This window comes from Hyperoodon ampullatus (genome assembly GCF_949752795.1).
Source record: "Hyperoodon ampullatus genome assembly, chromosome: 7".
Lineage (NCBI taxonomy): Eukaryota > Metazoa > Chordata > Mammalia > Artiodactyla > Ziphiidae > Hyperoodon > Hyperoodon ampullatus.
The window spans coordinates 110,944,396-110,962,939 of NC_136920.1; the positions used below are offsets into that span (position 1 = coordinate 110,944,396).

The 18,544-nt window shown below is 36.3% G+C and overlaps 1 protein-coding gene across 9 annotated transcripts in view; it reads right to left on the bottom strand.

The window, feature by feature from the left end:
* The window catches only part of YAP1 (Yes1 associated transcriptional regulator), a 105,316-nt gene that overhangs the window by 6,838 nt on the left and 79,934 nt on the right, over window positions 1-18,544 (bottom strand). For 3 of the 9 annotated variants that reach the window (XM_079709060.1, XM_079709056.1, XM_079709055.1), the window contains 2 exons: window positions 12,223-12,404; window positions 9,311-9,358 (listed from right to left, as the gene is read on the bottom strand). In XM_079709060.1, coding sequence (XP_079565186.1) covers window positions 9,311-9,358; window positions 12,223-12,404 — 230 coding nt within the window. Of the gene's footprint in view, window positions 1-9,310; window positions 9,359-12,210; window positions 12,405-18,544 lie in introns of all 9 variants that reach the window. The other 6 variants (XM_079709059.1, XM_079709054.1, XM_079709062.1 and 3 more) reach the window with 3 other exon arrangements.

The following is an 18,544-nucleotide window of genomic DNA, read 5'->3' on the forward strand; positions in this document are numbered from 1 at the left end:
GCACCCTCACTCCCAGTCACCACTGGGTCCAGACGCAGTGGAGATATTCTCTGAGCTCTGCACAACCACTTCTAGACTATGCAACAACCACTTCTTTTTACTCAGGTTTCTGCCTTCTAGATACCCCATCCTTAAATGGGTTTCTTAACCGGAGGATCATGACAGAATGCAGAGCGTATGTGAACTTGGATGGAGAAAAAAAATTACATCTTTATTTTCATTAACCTATAACTAAAATCTAGCATTTTCTTCAATTATAAATATAGGCAACAAACAGTAGTATTTACTATACCTTTGACTTTTCAGCTTTTCATCAACAGAAAACATTTTCGTATCATGCTCTAGTTGTTGCAAATGTATTAAAATACCATTTATGTTCATTACTATTTCAATATTATATTAATTTTAAGACATGCCACTATATCTTATTACTTATACATTACGTAGACGATTCACGCAACATGAGTTCCTTGAATTTCTGGGTTCCAGTGATCTTCATCCCTACCTACCTCAATCACCCACTTGTACAGCCAAGACCTTGCTATTCAAAACCAAACCTACCTCTACAATCTTTACTCATGTTTGAGACAGTGATCATTGTTTCACTTCATTGCAACTGCATCTATCACCCGGGAACTGTCAACATCCATGCACAAAATCTATATAGTAATCTAACGCTGAAATTCCTGGCTCTCTAAATTGCAATGATATTGACCACTTTACCACTGTATTTCAGTCATTAACTTCCTCGGTCACACCCTGAACTGGTTTAGAAACTTCTTCCCCAGAAATCTTACATGGACTCATCCCGCTTTCTGGAACCGTATTTTTTCTTTCCATCCAGTTTCTTCTGCCTCCTACTATTCCAATCTATTGGCTCTCCTTCCCTACAAGTTTAAATGCAGGGCTGATCATTTTAAATGCACATGATTACCTTTCAGATTCCTGATACACATATAATTTTATTTCAACATAGCAAATTCCAACCATGAATCAATACTAAAAATGTGCTTGCTTCATTTCTGTACTGAGACGGCTAAGAAATGCTAGAGAAAAATCATACAACTATCCAGACTGTTATAAATTAATAGTCTTTGGGCTTGGCTGGGCCCTCCTTAGTACACTCATTGTTGTTTGTTTTTTCTTGGGTCCTTGGTTACTTTTTTCTCACATTCTCATGATTACTGCTCCAAATCTGGCACACTCTCTCAAGACCCTGTTCACTTAAGTGCTTTTCCTTTTTCAAGCTCTCTCGCATTTAAGTAAGAACACTGAGGTCATCAGGAACAATCTGTGGTTTTCTGGATCCCCCTGTCGACTATTCCTGCTCCCCCGAAGCCATCTTCATTCATCACCTTTATAACTTTCCTTCCAGCCTCAGAAAATGGATTCCCTCCTGCTCCTGCTGTCTCCTGTTCTAGGCCGACCCACACTCCTAGCAGCTTCTGGGGATCCATTTTACTTGCCTTCTCTATCTTCTAGCTTTGATGCGCCCCTCGCCCCCATTTTCACCTTACAGAGTGAGAAGTGACTTTAAAACAAAGTGCACTCCCTGCAGGTCTTTAATAGGAAATGTTTTCTCTTGGTACCATGTCTTTCCATATACTCTTGACTAGAACACTTTTCTTTCTTATTATTTAAGACACAGTTACCTTCTCTAGGTAATTCTCCAGAATGATCCCATTTCCATCTTCGGATTAGATTAGATTAGACAGATAGACAATATGTCTTTCACACCGTAAGCATATGTATGTAACATGATCTTAGCGCTTATCACATGATATTGTAATTATTTCTTCTCTGTCCCTTAAGGACACAAAATGAATAAATGAAAGACTATTTTGGAGCATAAAACAAGAGCTTCTAAATACTTTGAAGAATTTACGTTGCTATTAAAATCTAAGGACGTTAAAAGCAATAAATTTTATTTTACTTTAAAATATTTATTTATCTATTTATTTGGTTGGTTGGTTGGTTGCACTGGGTCTTAGTTGCGGTATGCGTGTGGGATCTAGTTCCCTGACCAGGGATCGAACTCAGGCCCCCTGCATTGGGAGCATGGAGTCCTATCCACCAAGGAAGCCCCAAAAGCAATAAATTTTAAAGTAAATAAAATTATAGGCTCTGGATGAGGCTGATGCCTAGGGAAGGCATGCTCATGTTTCTGTGTACCTAGTTTTGAACCTTGCAGCACAAAGCAAATACATCATTACTGAAATAACTTAATAAATTGGCTATAATTTTCATACTGTTTTTACAACGTTTATTTTACCCCTTTTGATGGTTTCCACTTTTTCAAGGTTTTATGAAGTTAAAGCTAATTGTTATGTGCAAAATCTCCATGTTCTCGCTACTTTGAATTCTGCCACATCGCTTGTTTGAAGCTATCAGATTTTTACTTTTTGCTGCCTTTAACAACTGAATTTCTACTGTCAGCAGACACTAAAGAATCAACTATCCACATTTACAATGAAAGGTAACTTAGAGATGTGAATAAGAAGGCCAGTCTTTACAAGTTGCCTAAGAAGATATCCAACCCCCTGAAAGGCTATGGAAATAATTCTCATCAAATCTATATTTGAGCCAGGACTAAGAGTAACTAACCTAGGGATTCATGTAAACTGAACTTGAAAGGAACAAGGGGAAAAAAATGCCACTTTATTTACTGGTGGTGGTGGTAGGACGGTGTTAGTATTATCAATCAAATAGTGAAGAATACGGCATGAAAACAAATGTAATGTGATAAGGCCAATGATATAAATAACATATACATAGATTATAGAACCCATATACCAGGTATGGATATTCAGCTCAGGTTTGAAACTTCTACTTACAGGAAAAACAAACAAAACCCCAAAACCAACCAACCAGGGTTGATTAGAAGTAATTTTTGAAGTGTTATTGAGGTATAATTGATATATAATAACTTACACATACATCATCCAAAAATGGGTATATTCTTACATAGCTCAGTATTTGCTAGAAACAAAATTACTTTAACTAAACTTGACTACTTGGTAGCCCCCTCCCCAGGGCATTCTTTCTTTTCTTTTCTTTTCTTTTCTTTCCTTTTCTTTCTTTCTTTCTTTCCTTCCTTTCTTTTCTTATTAGTCATCCATTTTATACACATCAGTGTATATATGTCAATCCCAATTAATTCTTTTGTTAATATTTTCATCTGTGAACATAATTTGTTTCACTGGGTTCAATAAGGAAGATGAAACATTTTTGTTGATATTTTAAGGAAATTGTCAAAAATTGGGGGGGAACCATATGTATTTATGTAGGAAAACAGGCCAACTTCCCCTTCCCCTTAACATAACATCAATAAGTTCAGAGTTCAACTGAATATAAAAACAGTAACATCCACTTCCACATAAACACACACACATGCATGCACACACACCCCCATATAGAGATGTGGAAATCTGTGGAAGTATCCTACTCCATGCTTTACCTAGTCAGACTTTGAAGGAGAGTGAATGTGGAGTCAGAACTAACTGAAAGAGCTCCTCCCTAAGCTGTCCTGCTGCCAGTGAGGAACAGTTAAATCATGGGTTTCATTGTGAGTAAGCTTTGTAATTCCTTGTATCCTTAGCCAAGGATTGTAAATGTGAAAGTGAACACACTGCATAGAATTAATAATTTTAGAAGTAAAATATTAAAAATTTGTTTCAGAGTTGTACAGACTTTTTGCCAGTGACTTTAGAGAAAAATAATTAATATGAATAAGTATGAAATGAAGTTAAATAATCTGAATTTTTAAATCAAAAATATCTCATATAAACTTTCTCCATTATATGCATTTAAAAATAATTCCTGGGCTTCCCTGGTGGCGCAGTGGGTGAGAGTCCGCCTGCCGATGCAGGGGACACGGGTTCATGCCCCAGTCCGGGAAGATCCCACATGCCGCGGAGTGGCTGGGCCTGTGAGCCATGGCCGCTGAGCCTGCGCGTCCGGAGCCTGTGCTCCACAACGGGAGAAGCCACAACAGTGAGAGGCCCACATACAGCAAAAGAAAAAAAAAAATTCCTGTATATATCTACATGTACCTATGTAGAATAAACCCATTCTACTGCAATAAAGTAATTTTGTTAAAACACATTTTGGATGAATATGAACATCATTTTGTAATTGAGTAAATCTGGCATAGCTGTTTTAAAAATCAGCCTTGGGACATAATTGGATTGTCTACAAAAACTGATTTCAGTTGAAACACTTCATGTTGAAAGTTATGTCTATCTCTAAGGAGTTTTTTATCCTGAACAAATGTCTAATATTAGAATACTGAGCTAAAAATACAAGTTCGTTAAGCTTCTCTTTTTCCCAAAGGTAGTCAGAATAAACAGTTTGACAGACTTTCAAAAATGGAGAAGTAAGCAAGTTATAGGAAATTCAGCCAAAATTTATCATGCTTCTGTATTTCAAAGGTCAAACAGTTCTTTTAGAGTATTTCACTTCTTCTAAAGGAAGCAAATATTTTTAGCTCATTTTCTTCTGTAATAATACAAAAATGTGGTGGCTTTTCCCATTGAGCTTGTAAATCTTAGCTAATCTGGGACGCATGTGGAGTCAGAGCTATCTGAAACTATAAGTAAAACTGATGGTCCCAGCTTGGTCTGGAGGCAACTTTCCAGGATGGTTTATAAAGGAAAACATGATTTGCCTGGTTCATATAGTGGACTTTTATGGACTCAGGATCCAGCCATGAGCCATTGGTCCTTTTTGTATTTCCCTTCTCTCATTTAAATAGGAGAATCATTTCTCATAGGGTAAAAAAGATACTTTAAGATTATATATATCTGGTAGTAAAGTATTTTGGCTCCATATAAAACTGATGCTTTGGTTCACATCATTTAGAAAAGTAAGGAGAAAGGCAGTAGAAGAAGTCAGTAGTCTGGATTTAGAACATCTCTAGGTTATTAAATTCTTTAGAGTATCCAAGAGACATGGAAACATATGTCTACACAAGTCAAAATTTAGAAACAAGTCAAATATCTATCAGTAGGTGAACAAATAAACAATTGTAGTATATCCCTACAATGGAATACTACTTAGCAATAAAAAGGAACGAACTATAAATACAACATGAATGAATCTCAAAATAATCATGCTAAAGTGAAAAAGTTATGATTCCATTTATAGAAAATTCTATAAAGTTAATGTCGACTTTACTTTCTTAAAGCAATTTTATCTTCAGCAAATACTATGTAAGAGTGTTTCATTTCTGGATAATATATGGCACACAAATGAAGGTCCCCCCTCTCCAACCTAATCAATTTATTTAAGGTAGGTTAGTTTAGCAAACTAGAAATCTAAATTTAGAAATGAAGAATAACTCTGAAAATACACATCTTTTAAACAGTTTGTCTTAGTAATAGCAATTTATGTCAACAATTTTAAAAACAAACAAAAAGCCATTTCTTCCAACTGTTCAAGATAAGTCTTGCCATACCCCATTTTCCAACACAGCTTTAAACAGTCACAGAATATTTAATTATGTTGGAAGTTATTAAAACATTTAGCCAATGTTTAGAATGTTTTTTTTTAATATTTGTGCCATTTACCAAAGTATCTTCAACTTCAGAACAACCTTTTTGACTAAGAAGATGTGTATCTATGATTCAAATTCATAGAATGATTCACAGAATCATTTGAATCTATGATTTATTCAATATTAGGACTTCAAAAAGAAGAGAGATAAACTTGGAAAAGGTATTAATTGGATTCTGAAATAGCTTTTCTAGTATCTGCTAACATAAAAGAGAGTTTGGAGGGAAAAAAAAGCCAAAACTTTGCTATTATTAAATTCAGAAAAAAAAAAAAAAACTGTGGTGATTATTTTCACATGGCTCTGAACAGGGGTCCTATACTATTTTGCTCTATTTGACTAAAACTATGGACATCTGACTCTCTTCACCATTTTGGGCTAACAGTGTAGTACAATATCCTCAACTTTAATACTGTGGGTTTTATCCATCATTAACCCAGTAACTGACCCTGGTGTGTATTTATTACTATCCATAAGGAATGGCAACTACACAATATTCATTAGTTGCAAAAAATTTATAGCTATAATTTCTATGAAGAGTAAAGCAATTATTTGCTCAGAGATAAGCTGTCTATATATAGCAGTCTTGTTTCTATTTTCTGGGTCGTTTCAAGCATTCTGATGAGGGCACTTGGGGATGCATTTTGACCTAGGCCTTATGAAGGAAATGGAAATCTTAATCAGTAAAAGGGAAGGGGAAAAGTCAGGTACTCCTTATGGGGAAAAGCTCATGAGTGGAATCATGGCAATAAGACAGAGGGGTGCACTTGGCTGAAGGAAGGTAATTGGCTTAACCAGAATTGAGAGAGAGAAAGAAGGCTACTGACCACAGACCATAAATGAACTAGGTTGCAGAGTTTAGGCTTGATCTCATAGGTATTAGGGAACCGCAGGTACTAAGAACCACATTCTTAAGCACAGGAGAAGGTAAAAACATTCACACTCAGGGGGAACTATCTTTCCTCAAAGTGTTAGTTTCAAAAGACTTTGAAACAGAAGCTGGAATGCATTCCTAACCCACTCTCTCAAAGGTCTCCCTCCAGTCACAGAGGAGAAACTGATGTATTAGAAAGAGTTATACAGAGAAGATTGAGCATTCCATACATGTTCAACCTCATGGAGCAAAGACGATGTTTATACTTTTAAAAAGTTTTCTTTTTCTGAGACCAGAAATTGCTTTAGAAACAAAAATAGTGAATAATCAAAATAAAATTTAAAGCTCTATGAGGACAAGTTTTTCCAAAATTCTGCCAACAAACCCTAACAAATTAAGGCAATAATTTCCATTTTTAACTAAGAAAATGTACTAACCCCTTTAAAGTTGTCTCAATTTTTCAGAATTTTGTATTAACCTCACCCATACTGACAGTTTATAAGACCAGAAAATCCTACAATACAGACAGGTTTTGTTAATCCTATGCAGAAGTACTTAAGGATAGCTTTTGAAACAAGTAATTTGTGAACATTCTGAAGTCTGGCACCTTCCCACAGCAAATGCGGTATATAATTACAAAACAATGCCACTGATTTCATGTTGCTTGTTAACTCATCTGCACTGATTTCTATTAGAAAAGTAAAAACAAACAACAAACAGAACCCAAATCCCCCACAGCACTGAACAGGAGTGCCTTGCGCTCAAGTATTGAATGGATCCATCCCTTTTTCTTCATTATTCCTTTTTACAGTCTGTTTTTTGAGACTGGAAAGCTCTTTCTGGCTTTCTTGATTATCCTGGTAACCTTATTTAAAGATATGACCCTTCTTTGTGGAATCTTTCCTGGCATCTACCTTAAGATAATCTAGAAAATATGTAGGATGAGAAAAACACAGATACTTGCTTGATACAAATACAACCAGATTCTGGGTATTTGAGCAACTCCAAATTTAGCCCTATACTGGAATTTCATACATTTTCACAATGTGCCAGGTAAATACATTGACAACTGAATCTTATATAACAAGGCAGTATTTTATTATCCACATATGCAAAGTTAAATTTAAAAAAACCTTTTATAAAACCTATCTCTTTCAGGTTTCCTGCTCTGGCTTAGACAAATCTAAGGAATCAACTCTGTAATTTTAATACCATACAAATTTAACAGAAATTCAATTTACAAACCTCAACTTTTCTAAAGCTTTACTACTAAAAGAAGTATCTAAAAACTCCTGATAATTTTAATGAGCAACTGTTTACACTTATACTGATATAAGAAATAAAGACCTGAAGGTATCTAATTTACTTATCAGATTTAAAGTTTAAGATCTTAGTAGGAAAAAATAAAAAGGAAACAATTTCAAAACACTTTAACATGGAGAACTTTTTGCTTGATCCCAAATCTCATTTGAATTAATTTTTGCTCCTATGTTTCTACTTCATTTATTACAAATAAAAGAAACACTTCAGAGAAAAAGCAAGGAAAAATGTCTTCACTTTATATAAAGATCCAATGCTACAGTGCTCTTCCCAGTCAAATGTGGTATTAGTGGTCCCCATTGTAAGAATGTCTGCTCTGCTTTAGCAAAGATGACGTTCATTAGTTATTCCCTGGATTTCTTGATTAAAGGAGGCATTTATGAGATAGACAATGAATAGGGTTTTTCCTCTCACAAAGTAAACTGGTCTCTGTGAAGATTCTATCTGGTGCTCCAATGGACCAGTTAACAGTATCTAAAATGAGTGGAACTCTGCCAATTCCCACTTCCACAGCTCAGTCTAACACAATGCACTTGTTAGCCTAGTGCAGAAGAGCTCCACAGAACATGAGGTGTTTCATGGTTGCTTCTGGCAATCTGACAGAAGTGCAATAATCCCCCAGCTCCTAATTCCTTCAAATCTGTGAATGCTGAACAAAGAGAATCTCTTTGGTTTCAAGAATGAGATTCTTTCCCTGAGTCAGATAAGTGCCTATGTTATAGAAGGAAAAAATGGCCACAATCTTTCCATCTAAATAAGGTACCTTCACAACCAGTGTTCCTTTGGGTTCACCAGGGAGGAATGCTGATAAAAGCCAACAAAGAAACCCAAAACAGTACTCAGGTAGATCCTTTTCTCTTCTGATAATTTTTTTTTTTTTTTTTTGCGGTACGCGGGCCTCTCACTGTTGTGGCCTCTCCCGTTGCGGAGCACAGGCTCCCGACGCGCAGGCTCAGCGGCCATGGCTCACGGGCCTAGCCGCTCTGAGGCATGTGGGATCTTCCCGGACCGGGGCACGAACCCGTGTCCCCTGCATCGGCAGGCGGGCTCTCAACCATTGCGCCACCAGGGAAGCCCCTCTTCTGATAATTTTAATATTCTTTCTTTGGAGTGTTCACTAAAAGAACCTTTTCCTTTCCTAGTAGTATGATTATAATTCTTAATAAGATTTCCTAAAGTAGCCTACCCAAGTAAATAAACTGTACTACCTTTGTTACTGTTCAAATTATTAATCTCTATAAATCATTGTAAGTAGTATTGTAGGCTACGCAAATAAAAAATCAGGGACACTTCAAGGCTGACAGGGTGTATATACTACATATCAAATGTGGGGAAAATAAAAAGACCTCGAAGGAGTTTTGAATACTACTCTGGGAGGAGTGGGGAGGGAGCAGATAGTGTAAACTTTCTGGGAACAGCAATGTTAACTTAAGTATCATGGTAGAAAGATGCCTCAAAGTTACTCTGTGCTAATCTTCAGTGAGGACAGGCCCCTGGAGCACAAGTTTTTCTCTTTCCTAATTTAATATCTGTTTTCAATGCTAAAACATCAGATAAGAGCCTACCTGACATTTTGGAGAATTTGCTGTGCTGGGATTGATATTCCGCATTGCCTAAGAGTGAAAAATAAGATGGATAAAAATTACTTTAAGCCACATGGTTTGGCTGTGTAGGCTGACTTACAAATTGTATCCAGACATATCACCATAGCACAGAATTCCCAAGCTAGCCCAAGAAGAAGCAGACTGAGGAAGACAGGAGCCAATGGAGTCGCCATATAACAAAAGGAAACCTCAGAAGTGTTAAACAGAATTGAGGATAGGACAGTAAGACTTTAGGTGTCAGGGTTCAAATAAAACTGGATATTGGTCAGGTAGGTTCTTTACTTCTGAATATTAGATGAAGCAGGAAAAATATAATTTGATGCTTCAGTGATAAGAGAAACTATCAATGGAAGAAGTTCACAGGAAGCCAAAAGGCTTAAGATATACTGAATTTATACTGATTGCTAAAAAACAAAACCAAAAAATCTTAAAAAACACACCATTAGTATAAGAATAGAGCAGGTCTGTCACTTCAACAAAAGAAAAGACAACACAGTAGGTAGTAAAGAAGAAATAAAGAAGTTACCTTGAAAGGAAACTATTCTGTCTAGGACCCATCACCCAGAGTAAGAGTGAGAATAAGATTAAGAAAAATTCTTTAGAATGAAGAATTTTATAAGTAGCAGCATTTTGCCCATTGGGCGGGAAGGGGGTGGGGGAGAGCTGATCTACGGCAACAACAAAATGATGGATGGCCCATTCCCAAACTTTAAACTTTCTTATTAATAAGGTTTCTTGGTTTTGGTAGTCTTTAATTCATATGTGAAATTATATTTGCATACACCATCTAGTACTCAGTAACAACAAAATGAAAACAGGTTGTGTAAAACATACCCGTAAATTGCTTTATTTCTTATAAGAACTATATAACTATAATTTTGATGGTGCTACCTTGTTCCGATGATAAAGTTTCATTTAAATGAAAAGTATCTTTCCTTTATAGTAATATGTTAAAAAGTCCATCAGAGATACAGTAATCTTGTTAATGTGCTTCCTTTCTCTACCTTCTTAAAGGAGGATGAGGGAATATTTCTTTCAAGACCACTTCTTGACATCATATGCTGGCATCATCTTTCTTACTCACTTTGGTGCCAACCACACTAGAATTACACTGGCAGGTTACCGATAGCACAAACAGTTTAAAGGTGTGCCTGTCTGGGATTCCATGGCTTAGTTTAATTCTTAGGTACCAGTTCTTCAAATCCCAAATCTGAGTTCAATGACTGTATCAAGTTCATGTATTTCCATTAACACGTGACACTATTAAAATATAACACTCATGAAAAAAAAGTACCTTTTTTAAATGTCTACATCCTGGCTACAAAAATGTAGAGTATAATGATATTTTTAATGCCTATACTTAGTATGCTATGATTTAGGTGAGGAAAATATTACAGATATGTAGATTTCACGTTCTCAGAGAGAATGTCTCTGGGGGGAAAAAAATACAAGAAACTGATAGCTACTTACAACCAGAAAAGAGAACTAGAGAAATGGAAAAGGAGATTTCATTTTCACTGTACGTTTACGTTTTGTACACTTTCAAAATCACATGTTTGATATCCAAAATATTTACATAAAAATTTTAAAATATACTGCTTTGAGAAGATCACACTCCCAAAATCTGAACTTAGGTTTTATCACTCTGAAATAAGATAAAGTAAAAATTCATTTTGAGATGAGGGATTATATATTCTTATGGCACATAAAGACCAACAGTATTTCTGAAAGAAAACTGATAAAAATGGTCGTAAAGCTTTCCAGCTCTCTAATGTTAGAAACTACCTATCCCAACACGAAAAAATATCCATAAGTAGATAATTTTAAAGCACTGTGGGATCTTTTAAACTTGGGATAGCCTGTATTGTTTTAAATAAAACATCTTAGATTCAGCAATACTGAAACATTTATCATTTGAGAAATATCATATTGTGTATTCCCCTAGACAAATAATTCATTTAAAGTAAAAGATGTTTCTCCCCAAGTGATGTCCCAGAGTTTCCCCCTTAGTGAAATCCTCAGATATATAGTAGTCTGCAATTCCATGTACAGACATACCTCATCTTATTGCACTTTGCAGACACTGCAATTTTTGTTTTTAAACATACTGAAGGTTTGTGGCAACCCTGCTCTAGCAAGTCTATCAGAGCCATTTTTCCAACAACATTTGCTCACTTCATGCCTCAGTGTCACATTTTGGTAATTCTCACAAAATTTCAGTCTTTTTCATTGTTATTATATTTGTTATGGTGACCTGTGATCAGTGATCTTTGATGTTACTATTGCAAAAAGATGACTCACTGAAGGCTCACATGATGGTTAATATTTTTAAACAATCAAGTATTTTAAAATTAAGGTATTTAATTTTACATTAAATTTATATTAAATTTTACAATAAACAATTTACATTGTTTATTTTAAGACATAATGCTATTGCACACTTAATAGACTACAGTACGGTGTAAACATTAACTTTCATATGCAACGGGACACCAAAAAATTCACGTGATTCACTTTATTGTAATACTTGCTTTATTGTGGTGGTCTGGAACTGACCGGCAATATCTCCGAGGTATGCCTGTATATTTGAGGAAAAGCACCCTTGCTTCCTTCGATTTTTGCTTGACTGCAATGAATACGACCAAAACTTCTCTTTCTGATACAGGTTGACAAGTCATAGCCTATGTGATCAAAGGCCAGTTAAGAAACTAGAAACTAAGACGAGAGCTGGACAGAATGTTTCTGTGTCACTCTAGTTTCAGAGAAACAACATTCCTCTGTCACTAATAAATGCCAAGATGAAACACACCCAACTTTATGTAGGAAAACAAAACCCCAAGAGTGGAAGGCTGGTCTCTAACCTGTGGCCTCACCTGCCGAAGCAGTTCTTGCTGCTTCAGTCGCAGTCTCTCTTTCTCCATCTGCAACTGCTGCAGCCGCATCTGTTGCTGCTGGTTGGAATTGCCACCACCCATGACTCCTCCCTGAGGGCTCTGGGGGGCCAGGGGTGGTGGCTGTTTCACTGGAGCACTCTGACTGATTCTCTGGTTCATGGCTGAAATGAAACAGAAGATCTATCCTAAAAAACTAGCAAAGAAAAAGGATTTTAGTTATTCAAAGGCAACTGGGGATATTCAACATAGCCTTTTCTGTAGTAAGACTAGAAATAACCTAAAAATCCACCAATAGTACAATGGTTACATTAATTTATTATTATTGTAGTCATCTTTGTCATTATCCTAGGATGCAAGGCAGCCATAAAAGAAAAGAAACAAGTAACTCTAATAGGCAGTGACATGGAACAGTCTATGACATACTAAGTTAAAAGCATAGTACAGAATAGATAGTATTAAAAAAAAAAAAGGGGGCAGGTGGAATATATATTACATGCATATCTAGAGAATCTGAATTGAAGGACAGCCAAGAAGCAATTAACATCTGTTGGTTCTGGACCTGGGGAACTGGATGACTAAAGGACTGAGTTCAAGAGAGGCATTTTTTATAACTTTTCAAGTTTGAATAATGTGAATATATTGCTTATTATAAAATATAATATATATTTAATTAAAAATAAATCTCTCAAAGTAACTGAGACTAAGCATTCTAAGCAGTAAAGCTCATCAAGATTATTAATCTTTAAATATAACTCTAATAAATCAAGTAGACTAAATGATCTGATGCATGCTCATAATAAATTAAGCCTACAAGAATCTGGATGGGACTTCCCTGATGGTGCAGTCGTTAAGAATCCACCTGCGGGACTTCCCTGGTGGCGCAGTGGTTAAGAATCCACCTGCCAATGCAGGGAAAACAGGTTCGAGCCCTGGTCCAGGAAGATCCCACATGCTGCAGAGCAACTAAGCCCATGTGCCACAACTACTGAGCCTGCGCTCTAGAGCCCATGAGCCACAACTACGGAGCCTGTGAGCCACAACTGCTGAAGCCACGTGCCTAGAGACCGTGCTCTGCAACAAGAGAAGCCACTGCAAGGAGATGTCCGTGCACCACAACAAAGAGTAGCCCCCGCTCACTGCAACTAGAGAAAGCCTGAGCGCAGCAACGAGGACCCAACGCAGCCCAAAATAAATAAATAAACAAATAAATAAATAAGTTAATTAGCTAATTAAAAAAAAAAAAGAATCTGCCTGCCAATGCAGGGACATGGGTTTGATCCCTGGTCCGGGAAGATCCCACATGCTGTGGAGTAACTAAGCCCGTGCGCCACAACTACTGAGCCTGTGCTCTAGAGCCCACGAGCCACAACTACTGAATCTCGCGTGTCTCGAGCCTGTGTTCTGCAACAAGATAAGCCACTGCAATGAGAAGCCTGCGCACTGCAATGAAGAGTAGCCCCTGCTCACTGCAACTAGAGAAAGCCTGAACACAGCAAGGAAGACCCAATGAAGCCAAAAATAAATAAACAAATAAATAAATTTATTTTTTTAAAAAAGAATCTGGATGGCATGGATTGGTCTCATTCAATAGCTCAGGTAGTCATTGTTATTTTTTTAGTTGAACATATAATATACCATTTGACAATTAGAAACAGACTGGATTCCTACACTAGTGAATTTCTGTCACTGATACAACATTGACCAAACTGTGGATTGTGGTAACCTTGGTGAACAGATGGAAGTTTTACTATGTGAAAATGGCAATAAGAGTAATGTATCATGTTTTCAGACACATATTCAACATTTTAAGGTGCAATTTCAGGTCACTGTTTCTACTAAATGTTTAATACATACTGACCAAAGAAAACCTCTGGCCCAAATGACTTCACAAACACTTGAGGAAGAAATAATACTAATCTTCTAAAACCTTTTCCAGAGAACAGCAAAGAAGGAAACTCCACAACACCTTTGAGACCAGCATAACCCTAATACCTTACAAGGACATTAAAACAAATAAAAATTACAGATCACGTTCTCTCATGAACCTTGCTACCAAAATCTGAAATGACATTCACTGACAGCTCTCATGACATACTGGCTCCCAGCCAAGTGGCAAACTCCTTCTGGTGATTTCTCACGTGTCCTCTGTTGAAGCCACAGAGGCTGCTTGGTAAATGCCAACTCTTCTTGGAGGCTACTTGACCAAACCTCCCCAGCCTTCCCCAGAGTCTGCCATGTGCATTAAGAATCATCTTCCTTCAGGGCACTGCCCTGGGACATTTGTTTACTGACATTTCTCACCTGATTGTAATTTTTTATTTACAAATTTGTATCTTCTCTTAGACTGGAGTGCCACAGGAGTGGGGAGAGTATCCTAATTGTGTATATATTCTCAGTGCCTAGTCCAGCATCTTTGCACAAAACTTGTGCTGGAAAAAAACACTGTAATGTTTCTAAGTCAGTTAAGTATTCACCGAGGCAGAAATTTAACTATTTAATGTATGATAATATAGAAATCCTACCAATCTCCCCTTAGACTAACCAACTCTTCCATGAGACAGCATAACACTGATATAGAACCAAGGATATTAGAAGAAAGGAAAATTACAGACCAACTCTCTCCTACAATGCCTTGGTTCAATTCAACCTACTGAGATATTTATATAAGGTGATGGTATTTTTGTTCTTACTCTTCCCCTCAATTTTTTCTGTATTTCTTTTTCTAACTTCTTGAGTTGAACTTACTTAGTTTAAGTCTTTTCTTAGAGCATTTAGGTCACTAAATTTACCTTTCAGTACAGTTTTTCCTGCATGTCATACAGTTGAAATAGTATGTAAAATTCATGATTGTTCTACCCCAAATATCTGTAATTTCTATTGTGATTTCCATTTAACTCATGAGTTACTTAGGAGTACACTTTTATGCTCTCAAGCATACATTTAAATTTTTAAAAATAATTTCCATAAACAAATAGAGAAGCAGAAAAAATAATATAGATGATGAATCCTCATGTAGTCATCATCCGGGTTCCCAATGATCAATACATAACCAATTTTGTTTTACATCTATTATCATCGACTTTTCCCTCAATTATTTTCAAGCAAATAATACAGCATTTCATCCATAAATAATCACAATATGTATCATTCGGGTTTTTGCTTAGATTCTTAGATCTTATAACTATTTTCTGTCTAATGCTGAAAAGTTTGCTTCCAATAACATTAATATGTACTATCCTTCTATACATATGCAAGTATTTCAAAATAACATACGACCGATTATTAAAGTTATGATCAACAAAATGATTATTAAACGTTTGGTCCTTAAGATATCTCATTAGGTGTATCCAGCCAAATCACTGTGGTTAAGTGTCATCTGAAATAATTCTTCTCTGTGTGACTCGGCCAACTCAATATACAGGCTCACTTGTGGCGACGTGCTTCTGAATTTCAGACACGGGCTTTACTTGCCTCTCCCCACTGCCCCTAGCCGTTTGTTTATTCCGTTTTAAAAAATCAAAGCAAACACACAGATACGGTAGCATACTTCTTAGATATATGGTGGCATACTCTTAGTACTTAACTTCATTTTGCCTTTTTGCTAATAACATATCCTTGAGACTACTCCAAAGCAGTATATACAGGTTCCCCCACCTATTTTCTTTTACAAATAGCATAGTATTTCATTCAACTAATTTCCTATTAGGTACCACAGTTTCAATTATAACCTATGTTTAATAGCTGGTACAGCAAGTCATATTTTTTTTGAAGCTAACTTTTTATTAGTGGGATCTAATTTTATTGCTTTGTCATTAAAAGAATCTGGTCTGTATACTGATTCTTGAAATTTGCGACTTGACATGTGGTCAGTCCTTGCTTTTGTACCAGGTCATGGGCAGACGGCTGCACGCTTGGCTTTCACCATTGAGAGTGTTTCATGTATCTCTGTCTTTGTTCTTAACACTCTGAGTTCCTGATATCCTGACTGGCTGACTGGTCCCTTGCCCTGCCCTTGCTCACTGCTTTGTGTGGTTTTGTTTTCTGACCAACAGAGATTTTTTTAAAATTTATGATCCCAGTTAAGTCTTTCTGGTTATCTCTTTTAAATGTTTTGTCTGGCATAGCAGAGAAGGGATGTCAAAAAAAACATGACTCGCTGCTTCATACTGTTCAAAGCCTTATTAATCTCTTTTATGGCCAAAAAACCCCCACAAAAAGCCACATTTATAAAATGTCTTTACAAAGAATAAATGGCTAAAACCTTAATAATTATGGTTTATAGTTAGTATTTTACAGGGGAATGGATAGAAAAAAAGCCAAAAAATTTGAATGGCTAAGATTTGCCAATCAATAACCTCATTTAATACAATTGCTTATACTTTCCTGTCACCAACATTATTAGATGCACAATTGACAGGCCTCATAGTATGATATAAAGAATATAGCCTTTAGAGTCAAACAAACCATGATTAGAGTTGGGCACACCAGTTCGTAGTTCATCTAATCCTCAGTTTCCTCAGCTATATCTGCGGACATTAACATCACCCTTTTGGATCACTGTGGGGCTTATAAGTAATATGGAAAGCATCTATTATAGTCCTGGAATACAACAGATGCTCCAAAAATGTTAGCCTCCTCTCTTTTCCGAATAGTTCTTTCTAAGCTTTAAGATTACCAGTCCTGCAGATAATCATCTTGGCTTGAATTCCCATACCTTCCCTCCCCCGTCCTTCCACTTCACCATGCCACTCACTGTTCCTAAGTATTCTATGATTCATAAAGATATGCATATTTATCTTTCCTGTAAGATCTAAACAGAAAAAAATAGGTGGGGGAGTTTGAGCCTTAGCTTAACCTCCCTAGGGATCCTTCTCTTTTGGTGAACATGTTCTTGGCATTCCCATAGGGCACTCAACATATTTATTTTCCCAAAGAGATGTTTTCTTACATTGTGCTATGTCAGGTTCAATCATACGAGTTAAATATGAATTGGGGGACTGATCTGAGTATCTATCACATATGGTGAACATCTCACAAACTGAAGCCTAGTGCAAACAACTACTGGGGAAAAATGTTTTCCATTCCAAGCAGTTAAATAAATTTAAAAAATTTAAAAACTGCTAGTAAATAACCCATTAGTAAGTGTTGAAATGATAAAATATGATTGATTTCAACACAGATTCTAGAGCTATACAATGTTAAATATTTCATCTATTAAGAAACATTTTTTAAAAAGCTCTTGAGCTTTCCATACTGGATTTTTATTAAGTAATACAGCATTTAACAAGTTAATGTAAACATTTATTCCTTGTGAAAACTAATTGGACAATAACAGTATTGCATGAAAATAAACAGGTAAATATCCTCTGCTTCCCACCAGTTTCTCAGAATTAGATACCATTAGCAGTAATCATTAATGACAGTGACCACTGCTGATGGCACACTCAATTGGTTGGGAAGGTCTTTTTCAAATCTAAGCTTATCTGACTATTAAAAACCACAGAAAGGGAAAAATAGGGTATCAAAAGATGGAGTAAGAACTCCACAGAATTATGCACAAAATACGCAATAGAAATAGTCTCTCTGGCTAATAATGGTGAGCACTTTTGGTTGTGTTTACCTAAATGCTGTTACCTATGGATACAAGCAGTGCTACAAGTTTCCATATAAAGAGCTCACTTAAATGACCAACTCAAACAACGCTGTTTATCTACAGAAGCTGGGATTTCTTCTCTTCAGAAGCATCCTGTTCTTTACCTTCTGACTATCTCAAGCATTTCAACAAAGCACAGAGCAGTGCACCCACATGGGGTGCAGCAGAGACCTCACAAGCAGGCAAGAAACAAAACAGGCTTTGTTTCCTGGGGGAAGGGGGCAGGGCAGCTAAAAAAGAAAAGAACTGCATTACCACCTTCTTCCCCTCCATGACCAACTACCAAAATCCCAATGTTTCCAGTTTTAACAAAATTTCCAAAAGGTAAAGGAGAAAACAAATCCCTAAAATATGACACATTTTTTTAAAAAAATGCTATATTTTAAATTCAGCCTTTGCTGCCTGAACTATGAAATAGTAACTGTTTCAAGTTTTTCTTAACCAATCAGTCCTGACAGCTTTATGGTAGCAAATCATACACTCAGCAATTACTGAAAAAGAAGAGACGACCTTCTCAAAAACAAAGGAGGTCATCACCATGGGTTCTTTCCAGATTTTATTCTAAACATCTGAATTTTCAAACTTCAGACAAATTTTAGATTTGCATAATTTGTATCTTCAACCTTGGAATATTACAAAGTACTACAG